The following is a 27,358-nucleotide window of genomic DNA, read 5'->3' as shown; positions in this document are numbered from 1 at the left end:
CGGCACAGCCGCGGCATGTGCTGACAATATGAGTTAATAAATCCACGGCCGCTAGAGGAAGCCCAGAGCCTCTTGTTTTGTACCCCAACCTTACAGAGTATCAGTCCTCTGAAAGTACAAGGGATCTAATCATCCAACGCAGAAAGGACACCGCTGAGGCCGTCGCCACCCCCGGCACGTGGGCCCGCCGCCGGTGGACACATCCACCGAGTAAACGGGATGAAACTGCGGCAAGGAGTGTGTGTGGGAGGTAATTGGCTGTGTTTGGTCGCCGCGCGAGTGCACGTGACGAGCAAGGCAGGAGGATTTAAAAGGTGTGCGGATGAACCCAGCCCCGAACCTTTGGAAATGGGAGGTCGTTCGGGAGATGTGTGGGGGGGGGGGGGGGGTGGGGGGGGAGACACACAAATAGAATCCTAACTACCTGCGAAAGGCCATTTTTCACTCCCATGCTTTCGAGCTGTTGAATCCGACGTGTAATTTCCATTGCAAAGCGCGGGCGGGCAAGTTTGTCAGTTTCTGGTGCCAAACTTTGGAATTAGTGTGGGCACCTTGAGCGACGCGGAACCTTTTCCAAATGAAAATCGTTGAAGTCTATATTTAATTTCTGTGTGTACTTGAGATTGCGGGTTCAGTGACATTGAGGGGAGATTATAATATATTGAGGTTAAAACGTAATGGGTTTTGAAAAAAATAACAGATGGGTGCAAGACGCAACTGCGAGGGGACATGCATGAGACCAGCAAAGCATAAACACATTGAAAGACAGACACACTGTGAGAGATGCATTGATAGAGAGGGAAAGAGATGGAGATAGAGATAGGAAGAGAGATAGAGCGATAGGGATAGGAAGAGAGAGGGAGGGAGACCAACAATCCGCAAGCAGGTGCTGCACCAATAGCTAAAACACTGATTACAAGCGACTCCCTCCACCCTGCCATCTCTCAATCTATCCTTTTATCCGTCCAGCTTTCTCTTGATCAATCTCGACTTCATTAATTTTTCCTCTTCTACATTTAATCCACATATTGCTCCTATCCGGTCGCCTTCTGAGTAGCTATTACAGCCTTTATAAGCCATAAGTCAGGCAGTTGCGAGGGTATTTAATGTGACAGGTATTGCTTGATGATATTATAAGTCCCTTGGCTGAGCCTGGAGATCATATTATGGCAGCTATACCAGAACGGACAGAACTGCGAGACAACAAACAACAAGACACCTCTCCGTCACATGTAACAACTTGACCAGTTGTTACATGTTGTTACATGACCAGAAATCGATTTTTATCCATCCATCCATAATACATTTCTATAATGGTGAATTATGATAAAAGGCTACAGCCAATGAGAGAGAAAGCGACAAACAAATGTATGTAGCTGGGCTGTGATTATCCAAGGGTGCGTGTGAATGAGTGTGTTTATGGATGAGTGTGTATGGGAATGAGTGTCTATGGAAATTAGTGTACATGGGAAAGAATGTGTACGTGAACGAGTGTGTATGTGAACGAATGTGTATATGTGAACGAGTGTGTATGTGAACGAATGTGTATGTGAACGAGTGTGTATGTGAACGAGTGTGTATGTGAACGAGTGTGTACGTGAACCCAGTGTTAACGTGAACGAGTGTGTATGTGAACGAGTGTGAATGGGAACGAGTGTGTACGTGAACGAGTGTGTATGTGAACGAGTGTGTACGTGAAGCCAGTGTTAACGTGAATGAGTGTGTATGTGAATGAGTCTTTGCTCCTGCAAATGGAACGATGAACTGCCCTTCCCTGGTTGTCATTATGGGTCTCCCACAGGGCGCGGTAACGGGAAATCACCCTGGAAGGGGCCTAGTTTTGAGCGGGGGAATCACATGCAGGGATGGGACCTAAAATATATCACAAAGAGCAGTCGGCGAGGACGTGATGACAACCAGTAGTTACCATGGCTGCTGTTGCCGCCACGGGGCTCTGATAATGTTTCAGTTTCATTGTGAGGCAAGTGGAGGGAAGACGAAAAAGTGGAAGGCCCATTTGGAAATTGGCTGCTTTAGCAGGGAAGCTCGCTAGCGTAATGGCCCTACATGGCGCTATGCCAAGTAAGCAGCATGTTTTCCATAATATTTCATGCTCGCAGGTTCGTGTTGTGTGCTGTGTGCTTCTGTCTGTGCACAATGTAGCACATGTGCTTGCTTGTGTGAGTGAGTGAGTGAGTGAGTGAGTGAGTGAGTGAGTGAGTGAGTGAGTGAGTGAGTGAGTGAGTGAGTGAGTGAGTGAGTGAGTGAGTGAGTGAGTGAGTGAGTGAGTGAGTGAGTGAGTGAGTGAGTGAGTGAGTGAGTGTGTGTGCGTGAGGTGCGGTGTGTGACACAAACAAACATATATGGTTGGATGGATGGCCAAAAGCACTCACACCCACACCCACACACACAAAGTATTTTCTGGTTTTATTATAGTTTGGTGCAAAGAGAAGCAGGCTGAGGTTTATCACCAGCACAGAGAAACCCTGCCTTATTGCATGCTGCTGTTCGGGAGTAAACAACAGCCGGCTCTGTAATTGCATTTGGTTACACCGATTTCACATATAAATACACTCATACGAGGATCCTATACCCATGCTATTCCGATACACGTGATGCACACCAGTACTGGATGGCGGGCGAGATAGGGAAAGGCATGACCATTCAATATATAATCCCTTAAACACCACGGCCATTAGTGTATACAGATGGTAATGACACTGCACCGACCGCTGTGTTAAAGCTAATATAAATAAAACACTGAGAGATCGTATAGACTTTATATGCAATTATTTCACACTATATTTCGTCGATATAAGACACCCTGTTAATACTCTGTAAGGCACCCACTTAATGTTGTTTACCATGTGGCCGTCTTAGACAAAACTATGTTTCTTATGAATTTTTCAGTGGCACTATATGAAATATAAATTCAAATGCAAAACACAGCCAGAGGGCCAAATTGTCGCTTTTCTCTGCCGTCTCTAATGCATGCAGATCGGGCTTTGATATTGGAATTGGGGACGGATCACATCGCACGTTCCCTTGCTTTGTACACGGGTTGGGCGCCTGGTTTGAAGCATGCTCAGGAATTAAACCGATGAATTAGGATCCACCCATCACGGCCGACTTTGATTCAATAAAATACACCAGACATGCCGAACTCTGTATCTAACGCGATCAAACACCAGCGTGAACCAGCCGGAGTCCTAAGACCTAAGCCTGTTGGGCATGGGCGGCATTAGATTGGGGGCGACAGGGGGGGGCCAAGGTCTTAGCCCCCCTTAGCTCAGCCCTAATGCCGCCCATGCTGGGAGAACCGCAGTTTAGCAGGATTACCACTGAGCAAAGTAAACAGAGGATACAGAGCAGCGAGGCAGCGGTGATGAGGCAAATTAGTTTCGCACTATCTTATAGCAATATTGCCGCGTGTTTAAAGAGACTTAGCAGGGAAGATTCCCCCCTGTCTGTATTGTATTTCAACGCAGGGTTGCGATGTTTTTCATCTAAATGTAAATGTTGAGGGGATGAAATTGAAATCACTTTGCTTTGCAAGTTTCCGAGTCTGTGAAGTCTCGTCGTCTAGTCTCTAAAGCAGCGTGTTTAGTGCAGATGATCTCTCGCAGTGTTTATCATCAGGCATATCTAATGTGTAATGTCGCGTCGGAGGCCAGACACATGCCGGAAGCCGCAACCCTGAGAGATGCGCAAACAACTGACGAAAAGCAAGGTGACAGTTTAATGCAGTTTCTTTCTCCGTGCTGAGAGAGTGAGAAGGGGGGAACAGAGAGGAGACAGAGTCAGAGCTCTTTTGAGGAATGAGTCAATAAATAGAGCAAACATCTGGGTCCCTCTGCGACTGGCTCTGTATGGGGGGAAATAGGGGTGAAGGGGGCTCTATAGGGGCTTGAGTAGGGGTGAGGGGGGGCGCTGTAATGTGTGGAGAAGGGGTGAGGGGTGAGGGACGGGGGGAAGGGCTCTCGGTGCTATGCTAAACCACTTAACATTGAAGGAGGTAATCTTATGATGGAATGATGAAATATTTAACTATTTGGAGGGTAAAGGTTTCCAAAGGGAGTCTGTCTGTCTGTCTGTCTGTCTGTCTGTCTGCCTGCCTGTCTGCCTGCCTGTCTGTCTGTGCCTTGCAAATGTGAACACACAAAAGCTCCCGGGAAAAGAGAACGGTCGATGGGTGGCAGAGATGTGCTCAAATGACGCGTCAGCAGTCATCTCCTCTGACTGTAACACAGTGGATGATGGTGGAAACACATTCCCCATCATCCTCACGGCTGAATTAAAATGTCTGTCACACCTCGTTGGCAGCGAGGCATGTCAGCTTCATTGTGAAAATTCCCGGGCTATGGAATGGTGTTGCCATGACACCGTGAATTGCAGAGAGTCATGTCGCTGTCAATATTTTCCCAGACTTTCCCATCAGATCCCTCATGGGAAATTGAACGCCGGGCTTGGGGGACTGCACAGGGAGGTCAAAGGGCAGGAGGGCAAGGAGGTCAAGTGACTGGTCTTGACCTCACGTCACTGGGATTTCAGGGTACAGCCTTGCTCAGAGGCAATCATTTGATATGGAAAGAAATGATTTATCTAGATGTTAAAATAAGTATGACAATATGCTGTGAGTCATTGCATTAGAGTATTTTGAAATATGGTTTCAGACTAAAATTTTTTTTCCTTTACCTCTGACATTTCAAACCTCCTATTTCCCTCTCTTCCTCCCTGTCCATCTCTGCTCCCCCTATGCCCGTTAAGGGCATATCTTCTCATCCTTAATGAATTTAGACTGAACCACTGAGTATTAATATAAGTTGATATTTTCATGTTAACGTGGGGACAATACCTTTAAACAACGATAAACGATAATATAGAATTATTGCCTGTATTTATGAGAGTTAAGTTATGTCAGGAGATAGCGAAGACGCCGATAAACAGCGCCGCGGCTTAGGTAATGAAGCTAATTAGCAGGCGAATGCGTTTGATGGTGTTATTGGCGCTATGCACCACATGGCTACGACTCCAGCTTACATTAGCGATGTGAACCGCTAATGGGCAACACATGGCGAGAGGTGTCAAAAAAAAGGACAGGTTTCAAAGGCTAACAAATCCCCTCATTGAATATATATATATCTGGATGACTGCTGTCCACATAGAGCGACACACAAACAGAGGGAGAGGGAGAGAGATAGAGAGAGAGAGAAAGAGAGAGATAGAGAGCGAATAAGCGAGATGGGAGTATTAGTTGATTGGAGGGATGCAAGACTCTCTCTCTCTCTCTCTCTCTCTCTCTCTCTCTCTCTCTCTCTCTCTCTCTCTCCTCTCTCTCCTCTCTCTCTCTCTCTCTCTCTCTCTCTCTCTCTCTCTCTCTCTCTCTCTCTCTCTCTCTCTCTCTCTCTCTCTTCTCTCTCTCTCTCCTCTCTCTCATCTCTCCTCTCTCTCTCTCTCTCTCTCTCTCTCTCTCTCTCTCTGTGTGTTTGGCCTTTTACTGAGTGCATTGCGAATGAGTTCATCAATATTCATTCCAGCACTCTGGGCAGGATCCCCAGCGGTGGGCAGAATAAAGTTGCAGAGGTCGCACATTTCAGCAGGGGGATAGAGAGGGATAGAGAGGAATGGAGACAGAAGGAGAGAGAGAGCCATAGACCAAATGACACAGATGGTGAGTGAATAAGTAAGAATAATACAAATTGAGATGGGGCATGCGAACTGGAAGGCGGTTACTACCGCCAACTGGTGCGGAGGGAGGGATGTCGAACCACACACACACACACACAAAAACACACAACTGCAAACACACATACCCCCCCCCCCACACACATACACACACACAAACACAAACATACAAACACACATACCCGCAAACACACACATACCCGCAGAAACACAAGCGCACAGACACATAAGTAATTAAACACATGCACAATACACACACACACACAAAAACACACGCACACCCGCACACACAAACACACCTGCACAGGGAGCATGAAATCCTATGACATTGGAGACATTGACCCTTGTTTCATTACACCCTCATCACGCCATTTCTCTCCCCGAAAAAAAAACTAATTAGGACAACAACTTGTTTGACTATTCAAAACAATTTGGTCTGTGATGTATAAATAATTTTCCATTAGCTCGCCCCAAATGAGGGAACAACATTTACGTTCAGCAACCACAACCAACCTCTCTCTCTCTCTCTCTCTCTCTCTCTCTCTCTCTCAAAAACACACACACACAGACAGACACACACACACACACACACACACACACACACACACAGAAGGAAGAAAGATTAAATATTAACCGCCGTTATAATCGGCAGCCTCAATGTTTTAATATTTCAATTTCAATATTTGGGCCATAACCCCGCCCCTCCTTAATCATGCATGGTCATATGGACCTCATGCATATTAAGAGGCTGAGGGGGCAAGGACAAATGGAGTCCCTGATTATGCACCTGGCAGCGCGTGGATACACGTGTCAATGCCTCAGGAGTCCCAGCAGCTCACTGGCTGCCACGCCGTGCCACTCAACTGTGGCGCTCGACAACCGGGGCTTGAGCACAGGCTTTTACACGTGTCGCTTAAGACACACGCAAACATAAACACACACACACCAACCACACACATACATAAACATAGACAAAGTGCGTCTAAGATCCGTTTTGGCACACATTATTGGCACTCTACTCTCTTCCCCAAACCCCGCCTATTCCCCTACCTTCTCCCGTTCCAAAGTGAGACAACAACGCATAAATCAACTTTTACAGCAGCCAAGAAGAATAGATAGAAGTTGGCGCAGGCAGCCTTTCACAGCCATGTTAATCTGACGGTTAAAGTAGCCATCATGACAGCGACCCTTTGACCGTCAACATTAAGGCAGCAGCCAGCCATAACACATTTATAATTCATCTGCTCGAGAAAAACTCTCCAATATATATACATATATAAATATATACACACAAACAAACATACTCTTCTCTGTTCAGCCCTACTCTCAGCCCTCCAAGCAGTTCACCCGCTGGTTCCCTTCCAGTCAAGGCCATCAGAGTTTTCAATACCTGCCTGTCTCCTGCTCCCAGATCCCACCCCTCTTGTCCTCGGCCCCCCATCAGAGCTGACCGCGTCGTGTTAACATTCAAGTACATTCGCAGTGAGCCACGACGATCGGTATCATTACTATGGATCACCTCGCTGTAGCCGTTCGCTAATACTAAATTATGCATGTGTGTGTGTGTGTGTGTGTGTGTGTGTGTGTGTGTGTGTGTGTGTGTTTGAGGGAGAGAGAGAGAGAGCGAGAGAGAGAGAGAGAAAGACCCTGGGGAAAGAGGATGAGTGAACACCTGTGTGTGTTTGAGAGTGAGGGTGATAAAAAGCAAGGTAGTATAGGGGGGAAGGGAGAGAGGGAGAGGGAGAGGGAGAGGGAGAACGAGAGCGAGGGTGATAGCCAGAGAGAGGAAGAGAGAGACCATCTGTGTGTATTCATCGCTCCGTTGCTCCGACGCATCGGCCCCACAGATGTTGCATCACATCCAATCCTGTCGTTCTTTTCTACTCTTCCCCTTTTATCCCTTCTTCTGCTACTTTCTTTTGGGATGCAAGGTCATTGGCGGATTGGTATGAGGGGGGGTCTTGGATCCAGGGGGCCCCCTGGATCCGCATACTTCAAACGGTGGCCTTAATATTTAACTCTGCCCCGTGCCGAGCGGATCCGAGTGCAGCGCCAGTACGGTAGCATGTTCTGGAGAATAGAGAGAGCTCAGGGTGTGGGTGGGGGGGTTCTCACGCACGCCCATTCACACACAAACACACACATGCGCATGCACGCACGGGCACGCACACATACAGTCCTAGTTGTAGGTGCTTCATATTAATACAGATTCAAAGCATTTCAATCCCTACAAGACACCGTTCTGTTGCAACTCTTTCCTTTACACGTTAAGTGATGGCACCGTCTCAGACGGACGCATCATGATTACATCGGCCCCTGCTCTTAAATAATAACATAATTAAATCAGCTTGATAATATTTTTTATCAAATGTGTATTCAGCGAGATTGGAGTGGGCAAAGGCGTACATCAAATATTCTCAATTCCCCTGCTGTCATGTACGGGGATGGGAACATTCACCCCCTCATAGCACAAGACGCACTCCCCGGTTGTCACTCCCCGCCTGCCCCCACACCCCCTTATTACAATATGTCCAGAAGCGACAGCCTTCTCTAATTTTCTAGTTAATTGGTGCACGGCAAATGAGAGTCAGCACCCCATTTCACAGACAGAAATAAGGAGAAAACAAAGGCAGGGAGAAGGAGAGGGAGGGGGAGAGAGAGAAAAAGGAGAGAGAAAGAAAGACACAGAGACAGAGAGAGCGAGAGACAGAGAGAGAATCACACAGATAGCTTTTGTATGGACGAGGGGTACCACAGCTAGGCTGGCTCATGGCTGGGATGATCCCTCCCCCCTGTGGAGCTACGAGGGTGTGGTGGGGTTGGAACTGAACTGCTGAAACTGTAAGCAAGACGGACGACAGCAGGGCCCCGGAGACAAGGCCAAGGGCAAGGCCAAGCGTCATTGTAATGCAAAGGGGTGTGTGTGTGTGTGTGTGTGTGTGTGTGTGTGTGTGTGTGTGTGTGTGTGTGTGTGTGTGTGTGTGCGTTGCTTGCTGATAAAGTGGAGGTCCGGTGTGTTGATCTAGATTAAGTGGTTACAATACGGTTCAGAGTTGCGGTTGAGGCTAGGGGCGGTTTAGTGTCAAAGCATAACTTCCCTCGGTTAGGGCCCTGGGCACCTGAATTATGCAACTTCTGTTGCCCTCCTCGCATTTTAGCATAGGATTAAATCTACCAAAGGCGAAGATAGCCGATAGAAGAACCTTTACTCTCGGGCAAAATTGCCATGGTTGTAGGGGAAAGCGGGAGAGATGAAATCAAGGACATGGAATCCGATAGAACATGTGGCTGATGCCTTTGCAGTGTGTGGAGAAGGGTGGTGCCGATTGGGCTGTGTGGGACGCGTGGCGAGGTGATAGACTGTGAGCCCGAGGCAGAAGCCTCCAAGCCTGCAGAAAGCACAGGGTGTTCAGCTCTCCTCATCTATATTAGATATATAGCAGACTGCAAGGTCACACAGCACACCCATAGATAAGTGAGGAAGAGAGATGACGGGGGGGGGGGGGGGGTGGGAGAGGGAGGGAGGGAGGGAGCGGGTGGCGGAGAGGGAGAGGGTGGGAGAAAGGGAGAGGCTTAGGGTGGGAGAAGGGAGACGGGAGAAGGGAGAGCGGAGAGGGAGAGAAAAGTGGTTTATTAGCAAACAACACTCGTTTGGTGGGGAAAAGGCAGGTCTGCACATGAACCGAGTCAGCGATCGCTGTCCGTGGTCAAAGTGCAAGATCACAATTGTATGAGGGTATGAGTGTGTCTGCGTACACACACACACATTCACAAACAAATCTCGCACTTCGACACAATACACCGGCAGGGTTCCCGCTGGGGAGTGTAGGTGTGCGTGTGATTGTCTTTGTGCTGCCGTGTGATTTGTTTTGGTCTGGATGTGGATATTAATTCCACCACAGCGATCAGGACCAGAGTAATTACAGACACAGCGTTAACCCAACAACTGCATTAAAGGGAGCATTTAATTAACAAGCAGCAGGTGCATCTTATTAATGTCCATGTTCACAGAGGCAGGCATTGACCCACATACCTACAAGCAGAAAGGTGCAATCACAGGCACACAGACACAGACACAGACACAGACACAGACACAGACACAGACACACACACACACACACACACACACACACACACACACACACACACACACACACACACACACTTAATCCTCTTTCACACGTCAAAACCCACTAACATCTGGCTTTGTTTTTATTGGGAAAGGTTACAATCTGTATTTATTCCTGGGATGGGTGTTTATGGGACGGAAACATGACACACAAGGGACGTCATCACTGAATCCCGCCCCTCTTTCCGCCACAATGCTATTATGACGTGTGTTGAAGTTCCGGGCATTTGCACGCAAATAGACAGGACCAACATGGCACGGCCATTTTGTTCTTTGTACCGTGAAAGATGCAACCACAGTAAGACAGGACTAGAAAGAAATAAGTAATGGATGCAAAAAAGTAGTCACCACCGTAACATTTCCACTTTCCTGCTTTCTGCCGTTTACTGACTCTGGCACGTTCGTGACGTTGAACGTGACACACCAGAAATTTGAAGGCATCTTCTTCTGGGGGCATACACCTATTTTTAGCGGGTTTAACTGCGTGAAAAAATAAAAAAAGGGTGTTAACTTGCCTCACCCCTTTCTCTTCAACAGTTCAGCCCCAAATGAGTGTGTTCTTCTGTGGTACAAAGAGGCCAAAATGACAGGACGCACGCACGGACGCGCACACACACACACAAACACACACACACACACACACACACAAACACACACAGTACCATAAACGCTCACAACGCACGGGCCCTCCACATGCAGACGGCGGTGACATTTGGATGGCCCATTGTTATGACCGATCATCTGCAATGAAGTCACTAGATCCAGTTCAGACTCGACCTCACAACCCCGGGCGCCATCGTCTCCCTACTAGCCAAAATGTCACTGTTTCAATTTGTCTCATCAATACCTCCTTCCCCCCTTCCCCCCTTCTCCCTCCCCCTAAACTCCCTCCCTCCCTTGTTCCATCCTTCCCTCCCTCCCTCCTCCTGACCTTCCTCTCTCCCTCTTTTACTTGGTACTTTTTTTTAAACCGTTGTGCACGTGCATGCAATGGGTGTGTGTGTGCATGTCGTCGGTCTAGCGTGTGTGCCTGGGCCTCATCGTCTTCATCGCGGTGCGTCTGCTTCCTGGGAGGTCAGGTGGCATTTGGCCAGCCGTTGGGGATTGAGGGGCGCCGAGGGTAACGGTGATTACCATGGCGCTGATAGGAGGACGTGACGGCACAGAGAACAGGGCTGTATTTCTCTCTCGCCCATCGCCCCATCCATCGACGTGTGTGTGTGTTTGTCTCTGTGTCTTTGCTTTGTGTCATGCTGTGTGTGGATGTGTTTGTTTGTGTGTGTGTGATTGTGTGTGTGTGTGATTATTCTGTGTGTGTGTTTGTAAGTTTGTGTGGGGGAGTGTGTGTGTGTGTATGTGTGCGTGTGTATCCGTTTGTGTGTGTGTGTGTGTATGCTGATTGTGCATGTGTGCGCGCGTGCTTCTCTGCGTTTTTGTGTGTGTGAACGCTTGGATGTGTGTTTGTGTGTGGACATATGAGAGAGAGAGAGAAGTGGTGCTACTCATTCATTGGGTGGCCTTTTCCCACTGACGTGGACCCGGTCTGACCCAGGGGGTGGGCGTCATTAACACGGCATCACACTCAACATCGCCTGGCTCCCGTCATCACCAACACACGCAGGGCTTCTCACGTTGATCCATGGTGTGGCTAGTTGGCGAAAAAACACGCCTCGATTTCAAATGATTGAAAGTGACTTCAGCCGAGATCAAGGAGATGTTGGACAGGGGGGGGGGGCTGATGGACCCAGGAGATATGCATGATCCAATCGCTGAGACACTTCGGGCAGTGGCATGCTGTGTTTCGACCACTCTGATGTAGCCAGGGCAGAGACGTTTACCTCCCCAAAATGAGGGGGCTTGTTCCGAACTTGAGAGATGTGTTTGCGCTGAGGCTTCGGTGGAATTGTTACTGACCTACTCTCGGAACACCAGCTGAGAAACAGCGGGAGAAACACAATGCCGCCTTGAGGGGCCCAGCCTGAGACCCAGAAACAGGAGTGTGCTGGAAGAAACTGTGTAACCACGGTAAGACAGGACTAAAAAGAAGTAAGTGATGGATGCCAAAAAGTAGTCACCACCGTAACATTTTCACTGGCCTGCTTTCAGTTGTTTACTGACCCTGTTTCTGGCACGTTTGTGACGGTGAATGTGACACACCAGAAATAGAACGTGGAGGCATCCAGTTCTAGTGACCATCGGCTATTTTTAGCGGGTTTCCCTGTGTAAAAAGGAAAAACTGCCTAGACACACCAAACATTTGGGAGGGAAAAGGGTATTAGCTCAACCCACCACTTTTCCTTTCAACAGTTCAGTCCCAAATGAGTGTGTTCTTCTGTTGTACAAAGAGGCCAAAACTACAGGACTCATGCACGCAGAAAGCGCACCTGTCAATCGAAGGCAGACCACCCGACTTCTAATTCACTATTCTGTCTGTTCTAGCGCGTTGCGTTGACTGCGACTGGATGCCTGGACTCTAGGGCTGGGCGATATACCGGTAGTAAAATTGATACCGGTATATTTTTGAAAGAGATTTGTAGTTGAGACAATATTGCCATACCGGTATATTATATATCATTTTAATGTTGCCTTGCGAGCGCTATTTTATAAGGCCGACCCCTGCTCTCTGAGCCTACCAGCCATGTTCAGCTGCTCAATCCCGCCCCTTACAGGTACGTAGTGTTCTCCCACCCACGTTACGCATCACAACAAACTTTGAACAAAAACATGGCGGTAGAGAGTATGGAACCCGTAAAGGGACATGGGGTAAAAAAAATCATTTAAACATTTCTCGTGAGCACGAGAAAAGTATCTGGTGCATGCGAGAAAGTATCTGGTCCACCAAAAAGTATCTTGTGAGCACGAGAAAGTATCGTACGTATATCACTGGCAGTGTGTGTGGTGTGTGTGTGTTTGTGTGTGTGTGCAGGGCCGTATATGGGCCCTGTATACAAGAGGTACTGATGGGCCCCCCCCATATTCCCCCATCCAGCCCGCTGCGCAGAATTGTTGACGAGGGGGGGAGACGTGGCCTGGCGGCAAAAGTGGTAGGAGCCGCACACTGCGCTGAGCGCAGTCTGTGCGGCTCTACCACTAAGGGGTGGTAGAAAATTCAATTATTTTTGGCCCCCATCTGCCTTGGGCCCCCCCCCACAACGGTCCACCTTACACCAGCAGTCCGATGCCCCTGTGTGTGTGTGTGTGTGTGTGTGTGTGTGTGTGTGTGTGTGTGTGTGTGTGTGTGGAGTTGTGGTGTGTGTGTGTGTGTGTGTGGTGTGTGTGTGTGTGTCCTTTCTGTGTGTGTGCTGTTGTGTGTGTGTCAGTTTAGTGAAGTAATGGACAGAGTCCGGTTGTGTGTAGACTAATACCCAGCCTTGTCAAGGAATTGTGGCCGCTCATTCCCTACCATATTCCGACCTATAAGCAGAGCCACTGCCGGTCAAAGTGAAGGGTGTTGCCCCCGAGAGCATCGGCCCTGGAGGGAACGCCTCCCCTGTGCGGGTTTCGTATGTTTCAAACAGGCAACACTATTGTTTTTTTATTACACAGGGCTTCGCAAGTGGAACGCTCCACTTACATGGGCCCTATAAAGGGCCCATGCAATATAATAAGTATAATTGGCCGCTGTCAATGCAAACAAAGGATTTTTAGCCTCTAAGGACGTCTTTGGTATAACTTCGCCCTGTCGGGGCTTACTTTCCCGATAATAATAATACCGGCGTTCTATACATTTCCCCTTACATAGCTGCTGTTAAAGCAGAGCTGTGCTTCGTTGAGCAAAACAAAAATAAACCTAAATAAATGGTTGATGGTGAATACTAGTGGGGTGGAGTTAAAACTACACGCTTTACCCGTTTTATACAAAATATCGTTATAACATCGTATATCGCCCTTTGAACAAAAAATATCGAGATATGAGTTTTGGTCCATATTGCCCAGCCCTACTGGACTCTCCTCATGGTTAACCGGCCAGTACCCCATCATCAATTTAATATGTTATGCATGTATTTACCTGTATGTCAATTATGGCACCCGATGCACTCCTGACCATCCCTAGAAGAAGGGATCCCCTGCTATGCGTTTCTTCTCAAGATTTCTTACTTGCAAATTTAAGTGAGTTTTTCCGTGCCCTTGTGGGGGCTTGGGTGAAGGGGGGTGTCACAAATATTTGGCCTGTTAAGTCCTTTGAGACTGTAATGGTGATTAAGGGCTATACAAATATAATTTCATTGAATTGAACCGATTATAGCCATCACAGAAATATCAACACTTGTGACGTCCGGCCATTAAGTTTCTGGCAGGGTGATGATAGGAAAAAGACTTTGCCACATTGTTCAACCATGACAAGGATAATGAGAAAATTAGACAATGGAACATCAGCTTCTCTTCACAACTTCCCTGCGTGTCGACATGGCATAGTGGAGGAGAAAGAAAACTAACATTTCTGCAATTGATTGTATTCAGTCAGTCTTATTTGATTAATGCGTTATTTCAATTGTTCCCGGTTGCAGCGATTGCACATGCCCATGTATTTATTGTGATTGCCGTACACCACGGCAATCACAATAAATACAGTCGACAGATGTTAGATATCAGCCTACAAAATGCAAGTTGGAATTGAAAACTTCCAGGAATGAGTGGCATAAAGAAACAAACTTTGATTACACAGTAAGTGAGTAAGCCTGGATAATTATATATCCATTTTTTATCAAATAAGTGCTTGAACAGACACTTTAAAATGCAAATTTGTGTCACGAACACTGAAGCTATTTGTCAAAGTGGCATTACAGTGAGTGTGTAATGGACGTTTTGCAGCAGGGAGGGCTATTAGAAACCATTAAACAGATAAAAAATGGACACATTTAAGGAGGTGGGCTTAGTGAGAGGGGTTTTGATATATTGGCTGTGGAATAAGGGACATGTTTGACGACCTCATTAAATCAATGTAGTCGAAGAGCACCATTAAAGTGTGCAATAAAAAAGATATTCAGAAATTAGAAATGTGCTAATGCTGCAACCTGTGTATGCTAATTGTGACCTCGTGGACAGAGATTACAGCTAATAAACGGCTGTTGTGGAAAATAAAAAGGACGACTGCGAAAGTAGTTAGTGTTTAAGCACCAACACAGTTGAAACGCTCTAATGAGAATCAAAATGAGTTACTGGATGAGAGGACACGTTCAACCCTGCTGTTGGCTGTTTAGAGTGTCAAGGAATACTAACTAGAAAATCTTGCGTGATCAACCTAACTAATCTCTCAAATAAGACCTCAGATCAACATTGAAACTATGATGGTTTCTCATATACCTTTGCTTCATATCTCAACCAATCCCGTCGCTGGGGGGGCAGGGATCTGTAGACGCACGAAACAACCCGACCCGTGTAACCGCAACAACCACGACATTGCTGACCACTAATCTGGGCTCCAGAAGAGCACTGATAGCTAAGAACGATAGCATCGTCTTCCCATTAGCGCCATCTCTCCTTGGCAAAACAGCAATGAGATTTCGGCCAGAACTGGTAAACTTAACATTTCCCGTAGCCGGTGGGAAGACAAGCTAAATGTCCTGTTGGAACTGCAAATGTCTAAAATCAATCCTGTGTAGTAGACTGGCCTGTGTAGAAATACACTTGTTCAAATTGTCTTCTGAAAGCTGTTCTTGCCCTTCCCTATGAGTTTATCTTCAAATGAAGATCTCCGTAACAAAACAAGAAACACTTTGTAGCAAAACCCCTTGCCCCTTTTGGATTGAGGCCCAGTTCCCGTACAGTCTCCCAGAAGGGGGGGGGAGGGGAAGAGAGAGAGAGAGAGAGAGAGAGAGAGAGAGAGAGAGAGAGAGAGAGAGAGAGAGAGAGAGAGAGAGAGAGAAAAAAGTAGAAACATGGCAGGCTGGGAGATACATTTCCAAGATCAAAGCAGCATTTTTCTTCAGGCTTGTGACTAAGTTACATCTCTTTCGTAAACCATGCGTTTGCAGAGTCTATGTGTGTGTGTGTGTGTGTATGTGTGTGTGTGTGTGTGAGAGAGAGTGACAGAGAGAGAGTGTTGGTGGGGGATGGTATGCATTGAAGAGTCATGTATAATGTCTTGGTGCATCAGACCATGTGTCTGTGTGTGTGTGTTGACGTGTGCACAGCTAACACACACGCGGCACAAACTCTTCTGCCGCTTTGCTTTTGATCACCGACCACCCCCCAGGGAGTCCAACAGCGCGCCGCAGGGGGGGATGGCATCCGACGTCTCTGGTTCTTCCACTTCCTCATCAATCTAAAGCACAATCTGCACTGCCTTTATCGGAATAAAAAATAATTAATGTCGAGAAAGCTTAAGATTTTGGGTCACTGCACGCAGTTTTGAGCACGTTGTGCTGCTGCAAGTGATGGAAGAGGTTGGTCGTACTCGACCCTTTAGTTGCGACAGATTTGAAGCACTCTCTACAAAAAAAACCTGATTCTGTCATTCGTCAGACACCTCGTACCCAAAACATTTCCAAACTATGGAGCCGTTTGTCTTCTGTTTACACACAAGCTCCGCTGCGCCGCGTTTGCGGGCGGACTCCATGTTTCGCGCTGTTGGGGATTTAAAAAAGTGACGTGAGTGGAAGGGGGGCCGGGCCGTGTGTGGGAACCACAGGCAGAGCGGGAGAGAGAGAAGCAGAGTGACGAAGTAGCAGGCGGCAGTCGCGGTTCGAAACTGCTGTTATTTGTATAAAATATGCGGTACTTTCAACGCAAATTAAATTACATCGATGTTGACGATAGCGTCTCGTTTCCATATCTCGTAAAAATATCGATAGATTTCAAATATCGATATATCGCCCAGCGCTAATATGTGTGTTTGTGTGTAGCGTGGGAAAGGTGTGGAAGAAGGGGGTGCAATGGTGGGTTATGCTGACGTGTGGGACGGGAAATCAGTGGGCGATCGACATCCGTTTGCATGTACTTTCCCTACAGTCCACATCCGTCACTAGCGTTGTCAGACAGTGACTCCTCTCTCTCTCTCCCTCTCTCCCAATGCTCAATTACCCCAGTGGACCAACATCTCTCACTCTCATCCTTGCCTTTCTCCACCTCTCGCTCCGTCTCTCTCACTCATGCTGCTCTCTCCCCCCCACTCATCCATGACTCTCTCACACTCTCTCACCCATGCAATTCTCCCCCTCTTTCAAAGACTCACACGCATCAGAAATCTCTCCCTCTCTGTCTCTCTCTCATGCTCCCTCTCTCCCTCCCCCTCCCTCTCTCCCTCCCTCTCTCACTCTCTTCGCTCCCTCCCTCTCTGTCTCCCTCTCATGCTCTCTCTCATGCTCTCTCTCTCTCTCTCTCTCTCTCTCTCTCTCTCTCTCTCACTCTTCATCTCTCTCCCTCCTCTCTCCTCTCTCTCCTCTCTCTCTCTCATCTCTCTCTCTCTCTCTCGCTCTCTCTCTCTCTCTCTCTCTCTCTCTCTCTCTCTCTCTCTCTTCCCCCCCCCTCCCTCCAAGTGTTAGCAGCATGGTTGGGTCAGAGCGGGAGCATCACCATGTGTGTGTCCGACGGGGGGAGGGGGGACAGGCTCCTGAGGGTGCCAGCAGGGCCGGCACGAATTACACCACCTCTCCTCTGCATGGAGGGGGGGGCAGCAGAAGGGGACAGTGACACGACGGTCCAATTAGAGGGGAGAAATCGAATACATAAAGAGGCCTGTTTGTGTGTGTGGGTTTATATGTGTGCGCACGTGTGTGTGTGTTTGTGTGTGTGTGTTGACATGTGTGCATGTAAGTGTGTGCGCGTGTGTGTGCTCATGCGTGCGTGTGTGCTGGTCATGTGTGTGCCCCCCCCCCCCCCCCCCAGTGGATTTCTCTGAAATCTCCACCGGTGGGGGTGGGGGGGGGAAAGAATAATAAATGGACGTGGGATTTATTTGAAGTGTGTGAGAAATAAGTAAGAAATCAGAGTTGAAAAATATATATTAAAAAAAAAGGAAATAAATGTAAATTATGCTTTTTCGCCTCAAGACAAGAGGGAAGAGAGCTATACTCGATCTGAAGTTATTCCCCCACTTAAAAGGGGACATCCTTTACAAGATTAATTAACTGAACCTGTGGATGTCTAATACGTTTTTGAGTGTGTGTGCGTGTGTCTGTGTGTGTCTGTGTGTCTGTGTGTCTGTTGTGTGTGTGTGTGTCTCTGTGTGTGTGTGTGTGTGTGTGTGTGTGTGTGTGTGTGTGTGTGTGTGTGTGTGTGTGTGTGTGTGTGTGTGTGGTGTGTGTGTGTGTGTGTGTGTGTGTGTGTGTGGGTGCTCCATCAGAGCCTGCCAAATGTCAGGAGCACTCCCAATTAGTTAACAAGGGCTGGCCCACACACACCTGTCTACCTGTACGACAACGGCCCAGAGCTATACGCATACATTTACATATTAATTAACCATCCCAGGCCCTTTAATTAGCCACACGGGGGGACGGGGGGGGCAGATCCCCTCCAACATGGGGTGAACCCACCCACAACAACCCCCATGTGCAAACATGTCATCCACTACAAACATAGACAAGCACACACACACACACACACACACACACACACACACACACACACACACACACACACACACACACACACACACACACACACACACACACACACACACACACACACACACACACACACACACAGAAACGTGCATATTCAAGTAAGGACAGCCAAAATTTCGAAATGGGTCACATTTCTAAATGCTTTCACTTGCTCCCATATTCCCATTTCACAGCATATGCACGGTTTAAAAGCCATCATTGTCTCAAAGTATCGCCGGGCTACCTCGTCCTGGCCAGGCTGTGGTTTGATTCAGACTCCGACCCAAATGACTGCTAATTAAATTCATGATCCGAATGCCAACGAGTAATGCTGCCAAAAGAACAGGCCAAACGTTGTCCGCCTGGCGACAGTTGGCCTGCCCTGCTTCACCCATTGTTATTCATTTATCCTGCTTTGTATGAAGATTCCGAGATCAGGAAAAGGTTTATTGTGAAATATAGATGCGTGCGTACTTCAAGGTAAACACAGAGACAGAGAGCGAGAGGGAGAGCGAGGGAGACAGAGAGCCACAGAGAGAGAGACAGAAAGACAGAGAGAGAGAAAGAAAAAGAGAGAAGAGCTTCAGTTATACTCCAAAGCTTCAGCAACGCAATACCACCCTGGTATCCTTTTCCAAACATATTTGTGCGTGCAAGTGTGGATGCGGGAGTTTAAAAATACGAAAATCTGTGCGTAGGTGTTTTAAAATGTTAAATGTGTTTGAAGAGCAATGCATGTGATAATAGGTGTGTTTTGTGGGGTGTCAGAACAAATTGTTGCACTGTACCGCTGATGTCTGAACACTGTGCTTATCCAATCGGCTGGAAATTCTAAGTCTAATTAATGCAAACACCTCCTCACCTCTCCCCACACCCCACCCCCACCCCCACCTTGTGCTTTTGATCCGTTGGAAAAACCTTTTAAATATGCCCCGGCTCACATTGCAAACCGCAAATATTCGAAACCGCAGAGTTTACTTTATAAAGTCTGAGTACACTAGTTTAGTTTTACTACCAGGTTCTTTTTGCTGGGGGGGGGGGGGGGGTTATGAGATGATCTCTGAAAAGAATGTATGGTGGACGCACCCGAGCTCGGACAGGAAGCACTATGAGAACGCTTGCCCCACGGACATGCAGAGGGGAAAACGTTTTAACCGTTTCCGTTAATATTTAATACCTGGCCTTTGAAGTGCTGCCCTTTGGGCGGGGTGGGGGGTGGGGGGGGGTCTTAAACGGCCACTCAAGAATTAGGAGTGCTGTTGTTCAGCGATCATTTGAGAGTCTGATGGGTGTTTCCTAAAATGCTAGGGGGTGGGGGGTGGGGGGGGGGGGGGGGGCTCTGAAGGTAGCACTAGCATCAGCCAAGTCTAAACCAGAGTTTAGACATTATGGGGTTGTGTTCCTCTGTGTGTCGGCAGAGGTGTGTATATTTGTGTGTGTGACCTTGTTTGTGTGTTTGTGAGAGAGAGAGAGAGAGAGAGAGAGAGGAGTCAAACTTGCAAAATGTCCAATCCTCGAGAGGGAGGAAGAGTGTGTGTGTGTGTGTGTGTGTGTGTGTGTGTGTGTGTGTGCGTGTGCGTGTGCGTGTGCGTGTGCGTGTGCGTGTGCGTGTGCGCATACATGCGTGTGTGTATTAAAGTGCACGTTTGTGTGTGCTTGTGCCTACCGGTCGTTCCTGGAGCACGGCGCGGGTGCGGTACAGCAGCAGCAGGCGGACGTCGGCGTCCCGCAGGCTGAAGCTGTTCTCCAGCGTCTGTAGCACGCTGATCCGCGGCCGCACCGGCAGAGCCGCGTCGCCGCAGAACGGACGCAGCCAGGCCAGCAGGTCGTCAGAGGTCACCGCGCTGTCGCTAGGAGACCGAGGAGGTGGAGGGAGGGAGGGAGGGGGAGAGGGGGAGAGAGAGAGAGAGAAGAGAGAGAGACAAGAGAGAGAGACAAGAGAGAGAAGAGAGAGAGACAAGAGAGAAGAGAGACAGAGAGAGAGAGAGAGAGAAGAGAGAAGAGAGAGAGAGAGAGAGAGAGAGAGAGAAAACGACAAAGGTATAAAAACGGGCATGTTGTTGTTTTGTACCTATACATTGTTAGAGCATTCTGCCGGTTTGTTAAGAACACAGGTTAATTGTTGACATTCAGATGTAAATCAGCAATGATTGTGCATTGCTCAACTCAAGCCCTCTCGCAGTGAAGAATCAATTGACTGATTGATCCTTGTTATTTCCTTTATACTCACATTATTCTTACTGCGAACCTCGGTCTCTGTACCTGTGTTTCCATCGCCCTGATTTTATGCAAATTTTGAAGTATCGAATCAGTACACGGTGTTGGAATCACCAAAATTCGCATAAAAATCCCCTAATTTGCAAAAAAGTTTATCCCCTCACTTGAGGTGGTTTTTGAGAAATGGGAAAGAGTAAATGCTCCAACCACTTGATGGAAACGCACCTAATTCGAATTTCTTTTTTGCAAACTTTCTAAAGATTCGCATCACCTTTTAGATGGTAACGTGACTATTGTCTTTGAGAATGCGCAGTATGGGTATGTAGGAAAATAATTTAATAACACAATTCAATTATTGGATACAACTACCGCGCCAGGGCCATTAATGCCTTACCAGACAAAGCTATTGTAAAACTAAACACTCTTTTGGGAAAAACAGTAGTTTGTTGTCAATGGCCGCCAGCTGCCACGTTTCGTAACGCGGCTGTACCTCGAGGGGGGGTTAGTTGAACAAAAACCAGGGAAATAGACAATGTCTAACCCCTACCAACCAGAAGCATTATCAAACGGGGCCAAATCCTCAGAGACCAATTAAATGTACCTCTGAAAAAAAAAAGTTGGCTTCTTTAATATTTATTACATCATTTAGAATACTTTTTTCCTTTAACCCAAACGATTCGAAGTGAAGACGGATACAAGTCATTAAGTAGTGCCCGCTAATGGATGCCTAAGGGTAGGCTGAGGACACTGTGGCCTGTACCAAGAGCCTCCGGGATAGGGAGTCAAACTGCCATATCAGCCACTGTGGCTTTTCATTTCCTTGAGTGAGTTTGTGTGTTGCCCACAAACTCACCCCTAAATGGAGAGAGTAAGGGCATATGAGAGAGAGAGAGAGAGAGAGAGAGAGAGAGAGAGAGAGAGAGAGAGAGAGAGAGAGAGAGAGAGAGAGAGAGAGAGAGAGAGAGAGAGAGAGAGAGAGAGAGAGAGAGAGAGAGAGAGAGAGAGCGAGAGAGAGAAATAGAGTGTATTCAGAGCGACTGTTCCACTTACCCACTCTGCACGTGATTGTGTACAGCGGTCACCATGGCTTCCAGAACAGTAAGGGGTTGTGGGTAATCTGCCTCGGCATCTGGGTCCCCACTGCAAAACAAACCCTAATGTTGTAAACTCAGTATCAACTTCAATTTATTTCGGGAGGAATGGCAGATTTTACCATAGGAACCCCGTGAGAAAACATAACGAAAAAAATCGAAAGAATTCAATCAAATTAATCGGTTCAAAAGTGCCACAACCGAAAGATAGTTTGAGACAGTTTGTACGTGTGAACACAAACACAGACACACACAAACACAGGAAGACCCTTTCACCTGGTGCTAAGCACAAAGGCCCAACTTTGCAGAATTATTCATCATGTGAAAACGGTGGAAAAGTTCAATGTGATTCATGAACATGTGAAGGTGTCTTGCAGATAGTGTCAGGATGGGGTGGAATTATTAATTTTCTGGCACTAGCGTTTGTACATAAAATAGTTTTCTCATATCTATGTAATAATTCTGCAGTCTCATTAGTGGATTTTCTGCCATGGTTGTCTTCTGCTGTGTGTGTGTGTTTGTTTGTGTTCCTTTAGTAGTGCATGTTTTAGTTTGTGCACGTTTGCAGGTTCCTCTGCGTGTGTGTGTGCGATTCACGTCGCGCGCGCGTGTGTGTGTTTAAGTGCGTCTGGATGTGTACGAGACAGCATGTGTTTCAGTATGTGTGTGTGTGTGTTTGTGTGTGTGTAAGTCGCAAGAGGAGGGCCATTTCTCACCGAGACAGAGGGGGGAAAAAAAGGTAATTTCCCCTGACTCAACTGTTACTTTGCTGCCGGGCCAATATGCATGTAAAAACTTGCACGCAATTGTAGAAGCTCCAAGTCTCCAACGCACACAAACACACACCCAATGCAGAAATACAAAGAAACATACAAATAATCTTCCAAGTCATACTAGCGATAACACAACACTATTCACCCATTCTCAGTGCAATGGCAATGTGTGCCTGCCTGCAGGAGTATCTGTGTGTGTGTGGGTGTGTGTCTTTCTTCGCCTGTGTGTGCGTGTGCAGATATGACAGATACAAAAGATGGCCATTAGCAATGTGCTCAGGTATGCCCGCTCCACTAGAGACTGAAGGCTTAGAGCCTAAATAAGCCTGGATCGTTCATATCTGCCAAATGCACACACACTGACCCACACAAACACACAAACACACACCCAAACAAATGGACAAGCAGACAGCCAGGCAGGGAGGCCAACACGCACACAAGCCTCAGAAAAATACTTCCCCCAACGCTACAGTATATCAGGAACCACAATCACAGACAGGCCATATAAATAACACGTTAACATGCACGCTCACACCCGCACGCTCACACCCGCACACACACACACACACACACACACACACACACACACACACACACACGGTACACACTTTATAGCTGTGTTGTTCTGATATCAGAGTGAGATCTGGGAGCTAACAGCTGTATCAGGCCACATTAATTATGATCAGATAATGAGTCAGTGGAGAGAGGAGAGTGTGTGTGTGTGTATGTGTGTGTGTATGTGTGTGTGTGTGTGTGTGTGTGTGTGTGTGTGTGTGTGTGTGTGTGTATCCGTGTGCGGTTCTGGTGCGGTTGCAGGTGCTATCGAGTGGCCCACGGGCCATTGAGCAGCAGCAAATGAGACAGGAACACAATCAAGGACACCACCTCGCGTTCATCACAGCCAATCAGGTGCCCTGATTACGGCCGACCTTGTCAGTTGACACACGTTAGTTAGCGTGCGGGGGAAACGCCGCCAGGACACGGGAGCACGCGTCGTGCCGTCGAGCGGTCGGCTCTCTCCGAAAAAAAAAAAGCTTCGGGAAAAGCTTTCGTTTCAACAATGGCTTTGTACCGGCGCGCAGTGGGGCGCCCCGACTAAAAGCCTTGAACCAGTTACGTCTGACTGAATCCACTTCATTTCACACACAGAGAGTGGGAACACGTGTACGTACACACACCCAGCTGTTCGGTCCTCTATCTCCACATCGCTCATGAGAGCCGACGGAGTCGTCTGCTTTGAGCGGTTTGTTCCATGCATTTCTCCATCATACCTCGCCATAGGCCCAGTGTATACCATGAAGTTGTAACCGGAATAGAGATTACGTAGGTGTATATAAGCTTTTTGTATGTGGCGTGTTTTGCTCCGCCGTCGACTTAAAAAACCAGTTTTGAGGCCCCCTGTTTGGTAGAATAAGTGCCCCTCTGAACGTAATGTGGTTAAAGGCGCCAGGCGCCGCAGTCGTGTGCCGCGTCTAATGTGCTAGGACAGCGTGTGACTGAGTGAGGATGAAACCTGTGGAAATGGAAAGCAGTACAGGACTGCCTGGGCTGACCTTGGACTCCTCATTCAAGCAGGGCTTGTGTGATTGTGGACGGGGCGGGTTTGCTTTCTCCCGCATAACACACACAGACAGAGAGACAGCAAGATGGAGGTATAGAGATGGAGGGACAGAGATAAAGCCAGAGGCAAAGAGAGAAAGTGAACAGATAAGTGATGGAGACAGAGGCAGAGCAATATGTGGAAAGAAATAGAGCGATAAAGCACCAGAGGAAAACGAGAGCAAATATATATATATATATACACACAGGAGAGAGAGAGAGAGAGAGAGAGAGAGAGAGAGAGAGAGAGAGAGAGAGAGAGAGAGAGAGAGAGAGAGAGAGAGAGAGAGAGAGAGAGAGAGAGAGAGAGAGAGAGAGAGAGAGAGAGAGAGAGAGAGAGAGAAAACGACAGAGGTATAAGAGGAGAGAAGAGAGGAATAAGGCCTGTGACAGGGACGAGTGCCTGTGCGAGAGAGATATGGAGTGGATTTAGTGTCAATATTACTAACTCCTTTTTAAAAACCCTACACATGTAGATAAAGTATTGCGATTCGAACTCATAAGCTATACACTTATATGAACAAGCATTAAGGCATGTAAGTGGAAGGACCCCAGTAAATGAGTAGATTTAGGGGACGTGAACAGGCAACATATTGGGCTAGCTTTAGCATACCGGATAAAGTTAGCAACACGCTAACATCACACAGCCTATACATAGGTAATTCCGTTCTATAGTTTATTATAGTTTATTATTATTATTTTTATCATTATTATTTCCCGTCCAAGCTTCTTTAAGCATTTCTTCTCTGTGTTTTTCCCACACACTCTCTCTTTCAGCAATATAACCATAGGGGCATTGAATGGAGCCTGTAGACCCACTGCAATGAGCCCGTCCCCTCACCCTTCACCCAAGGGCTCTCTACGCCCTGGAAGGTTCAACCTTTTCCTCCTCCTTTAAAAAAATTAAAATAAACTTCACATTAAGCTTTGCAATGGTGCACTCTTCCGAGGCAACAAAATGCAAATGCAGAGTTTGATTATGATTACCCCACGTATTATTTTGCCATGGTAATCTTAAGTGATTGTTAGATTGCTCCTGCTGTTGGGAGCCCAAAACATATTCTCCTTACGGTGTCAGTGGAGAAACAGAACAACATTACTCCTTTGGAAGAGCGTTGCTTGATATGCTATTCATATTTCCGAGTTTATAAGAGATGTATTTAATTAAATCAAGGTGGTATATAAGGGAATACTAAAATGTATGTTTGTGATTTTATATACCCATTTCATTAGAAGATTCCGGCACATGCATTTTCAACATTACAACAATAAAGGTGTTCCGAATTTGAATATATAAGTATATGTTAAAAAATGCAGGGTGCTTCAGAATTGTAAACAGAAATATTAATTTGATTCCATTTACTTGAATTTCCGAACGCAACACTCCTTACACTCCCATGCTGCTGCTGTTGCCAGTCTGTTATTGGCTCTGGCTTATTGGATATCACAAAAGTATGATCTAATTTGCCATAAGAAACCTGGATCCTGATTGTATTATTGTGGATTATTGTGGGTTATTTTTAATTTTTTCTTTCCGTACTGTGCCAAAAATATTTGTTGTCTTTGTTTGTACCTGCAAGATGAGATCGAAAAATGCGCGAAACCCGATCGGACACCAGCAACAAAGGTTTCACACAAGTAAGACATCCCAATGTGCCTTCTGGCTATATATTCACAGATATGAATATCATTTGCCGTTGCAGATCTTAACCAATTGTAGAGTAAAAATGTCATGTCACATGACACGTTTATTTACATGTCTGGATTTTTTTTAATACGTTTAAGTAATATTGGAACATAATTTCACTCAAAAGAGAGAGCCTGTGTGAGAGAGACTGTGAATGAGTGAGTGAGAGAATGAGACAGTGAGTGAGTAAGTGATATCGAGCATTTCACTTCTTCTAACTTCATCTATATATATTCTGTATTTAACGTTTTCTATTTTGACATCCGGATTTGTTTACCTGCTTTGGCAACGTTAACGTTTGTTTCCCATGCCAATAGAGCTTCTTTGAAATTGTATTTTAATTTGATTGGGTGCGTGGCGTGGGTGCGTGGCGTGCGTGCGTGCGTGGCGTGGCGTGCGTAGCGCGGCGTGCGAGAGCGATAGAGAGAGAGAGAAGGTCAATACCTGAGAGTGGCCACCACTCGGGCCACTGCGTCGTGCAGCACGGATTTGACCGAGAGTTCCGGCGATCCTCCGGCCACGGCCAGCAGCTCTCCTATTCGGCCCAGCGGCTGTCCGTCTGTTGCCATGGTGACGGCCAGACGGTGCACCTTGGACCTCTCGGACCGGGAGAGGTCGTAGGCGTGGCTGTAGCCCCTCAGCTGCGGCTGGAATAGATACAAACAAACACGGTCGAGGTGTCTGAGTGATGAGGGGAGGGAGTGAGAGCGAGAGAGTGAGAGACTAAGAGAGTGTCAGAGCGAGGAAGGATTCTCTCACACCAATGTGAACGCATGCATGCTGTAGGCTGGTTCAAGGTTATATTTTTTCCATGCGTTGTTTCCATGTATTTCAGCGCAATGTCATCACCAGAAAAGCACCCGCTGTAGCTCTGAAAGCAACCTACAGTGTGCTGTAAAAATCTATTCTTTAGCTGGGGAGGAGAAATATTGCTAGTTTAAAAATCCTTCACTCTCCCATTATGCCGCCGTCACTCTGTGGTGCAATTTACAATATGGACGATACCACCAGTTACACGCACACACACACACACACACACACATGCATGCACACACACACACACACACACACTCACGCATGCGCGCACAAGAAAAGTAAACACAGGTTTAGATTCTCTCCACTTTTATTGGACTAGGGGAAAACAAACAGGGATGAGTCGGATGTTTGACAGAGGGGCCAGGGTTGGGAAGGGATCAGCTCTCTGGGTTAATACCTGTAGGACCCGACTGTCAACACATCGCACTTTCCTCAGCCATAACCCAGGCGCTCCAATTTACCGCTTCTTTCCTCCTCCTCCTGAACGCTGCCCTTCATCTGCCCCCTCTCCCCTCCTTTACACTTCTCTCTCCTTCTCAATCCATCATTATTTCCCTCCATCTCTCTCTCCCTTGCTCAGTCGATCTTTCTTTTCCTCCATCTCTCTCTCCCTTTCTCAATCTCTCCCTTTCTCAATCTCTCTCTTTTACTCTCTCTCCCTTTCTCAATCTCTCTCTTTTACTCTCTCTCCCTTTCTCAATCTCTCTCTTTTACTCTCTCTCTCTTTCTCAATCTCTCTCTTTTACTCTCTCTCTCTCTCCCTTTTACTCTCTCTCTCTCCCTTTTACTCTCTCTCTCTCTCTCTCCCTTTTACTCTC

At 47.2% G+C, this 27,358-nt stretch overlaps 1 protein-coding gene across 1 annotated transcript in view; it reads right to left on the bottom strand.

Moving 5' to 3' along the window:
- Positions 1 to 27,358, bottom strand: part of nbas (NBAS subunit of NRZ tethering complex) — a 132,895-nt gene that overhangs the window by 24,904 nt on the left and 80,633 nt on the right. The window contains exons 42-44 of the mRNA XM_056581911.1: positions 26,169 to 26,405; positions 21,625 to 21,714; positions 20,024 to 20,207 (exon numbers count right to left, since the gene is read on the bottom strand). Coding sequence (XP_056437886.1) covers positions 20,024 to 20,207; positions 21,625 to 21,714; positions 26,169 to 26,405 — 511 coding nt within the window. The remainder of the gene's footprint in view (positions 1 to 20,023; positions 20,208 to 21,624; positions 21,715 to 26,168; positions 26,406 to 27,358) is intronic.

The sequence above is a fragment of the Gadus chalcogrammus genome, chromosome 21 (genome assembly GCF_026213295.1).
Source record: "Gadus chalcogrammus isolate NIFS_2021 chromosome 21, NIFS_Gcha_1.0, whole genome shotgun sequence".
Classification (NCBI taxonomy): Eukaryota; Metazoa; Chordata; class Actinopteri; order Gadiformes; family Gadidae; genus Gadus; species Gadus chalcogrammus.
This window is presented reverse-complemented; position numbering and strand designations above follow the sequence as displayed.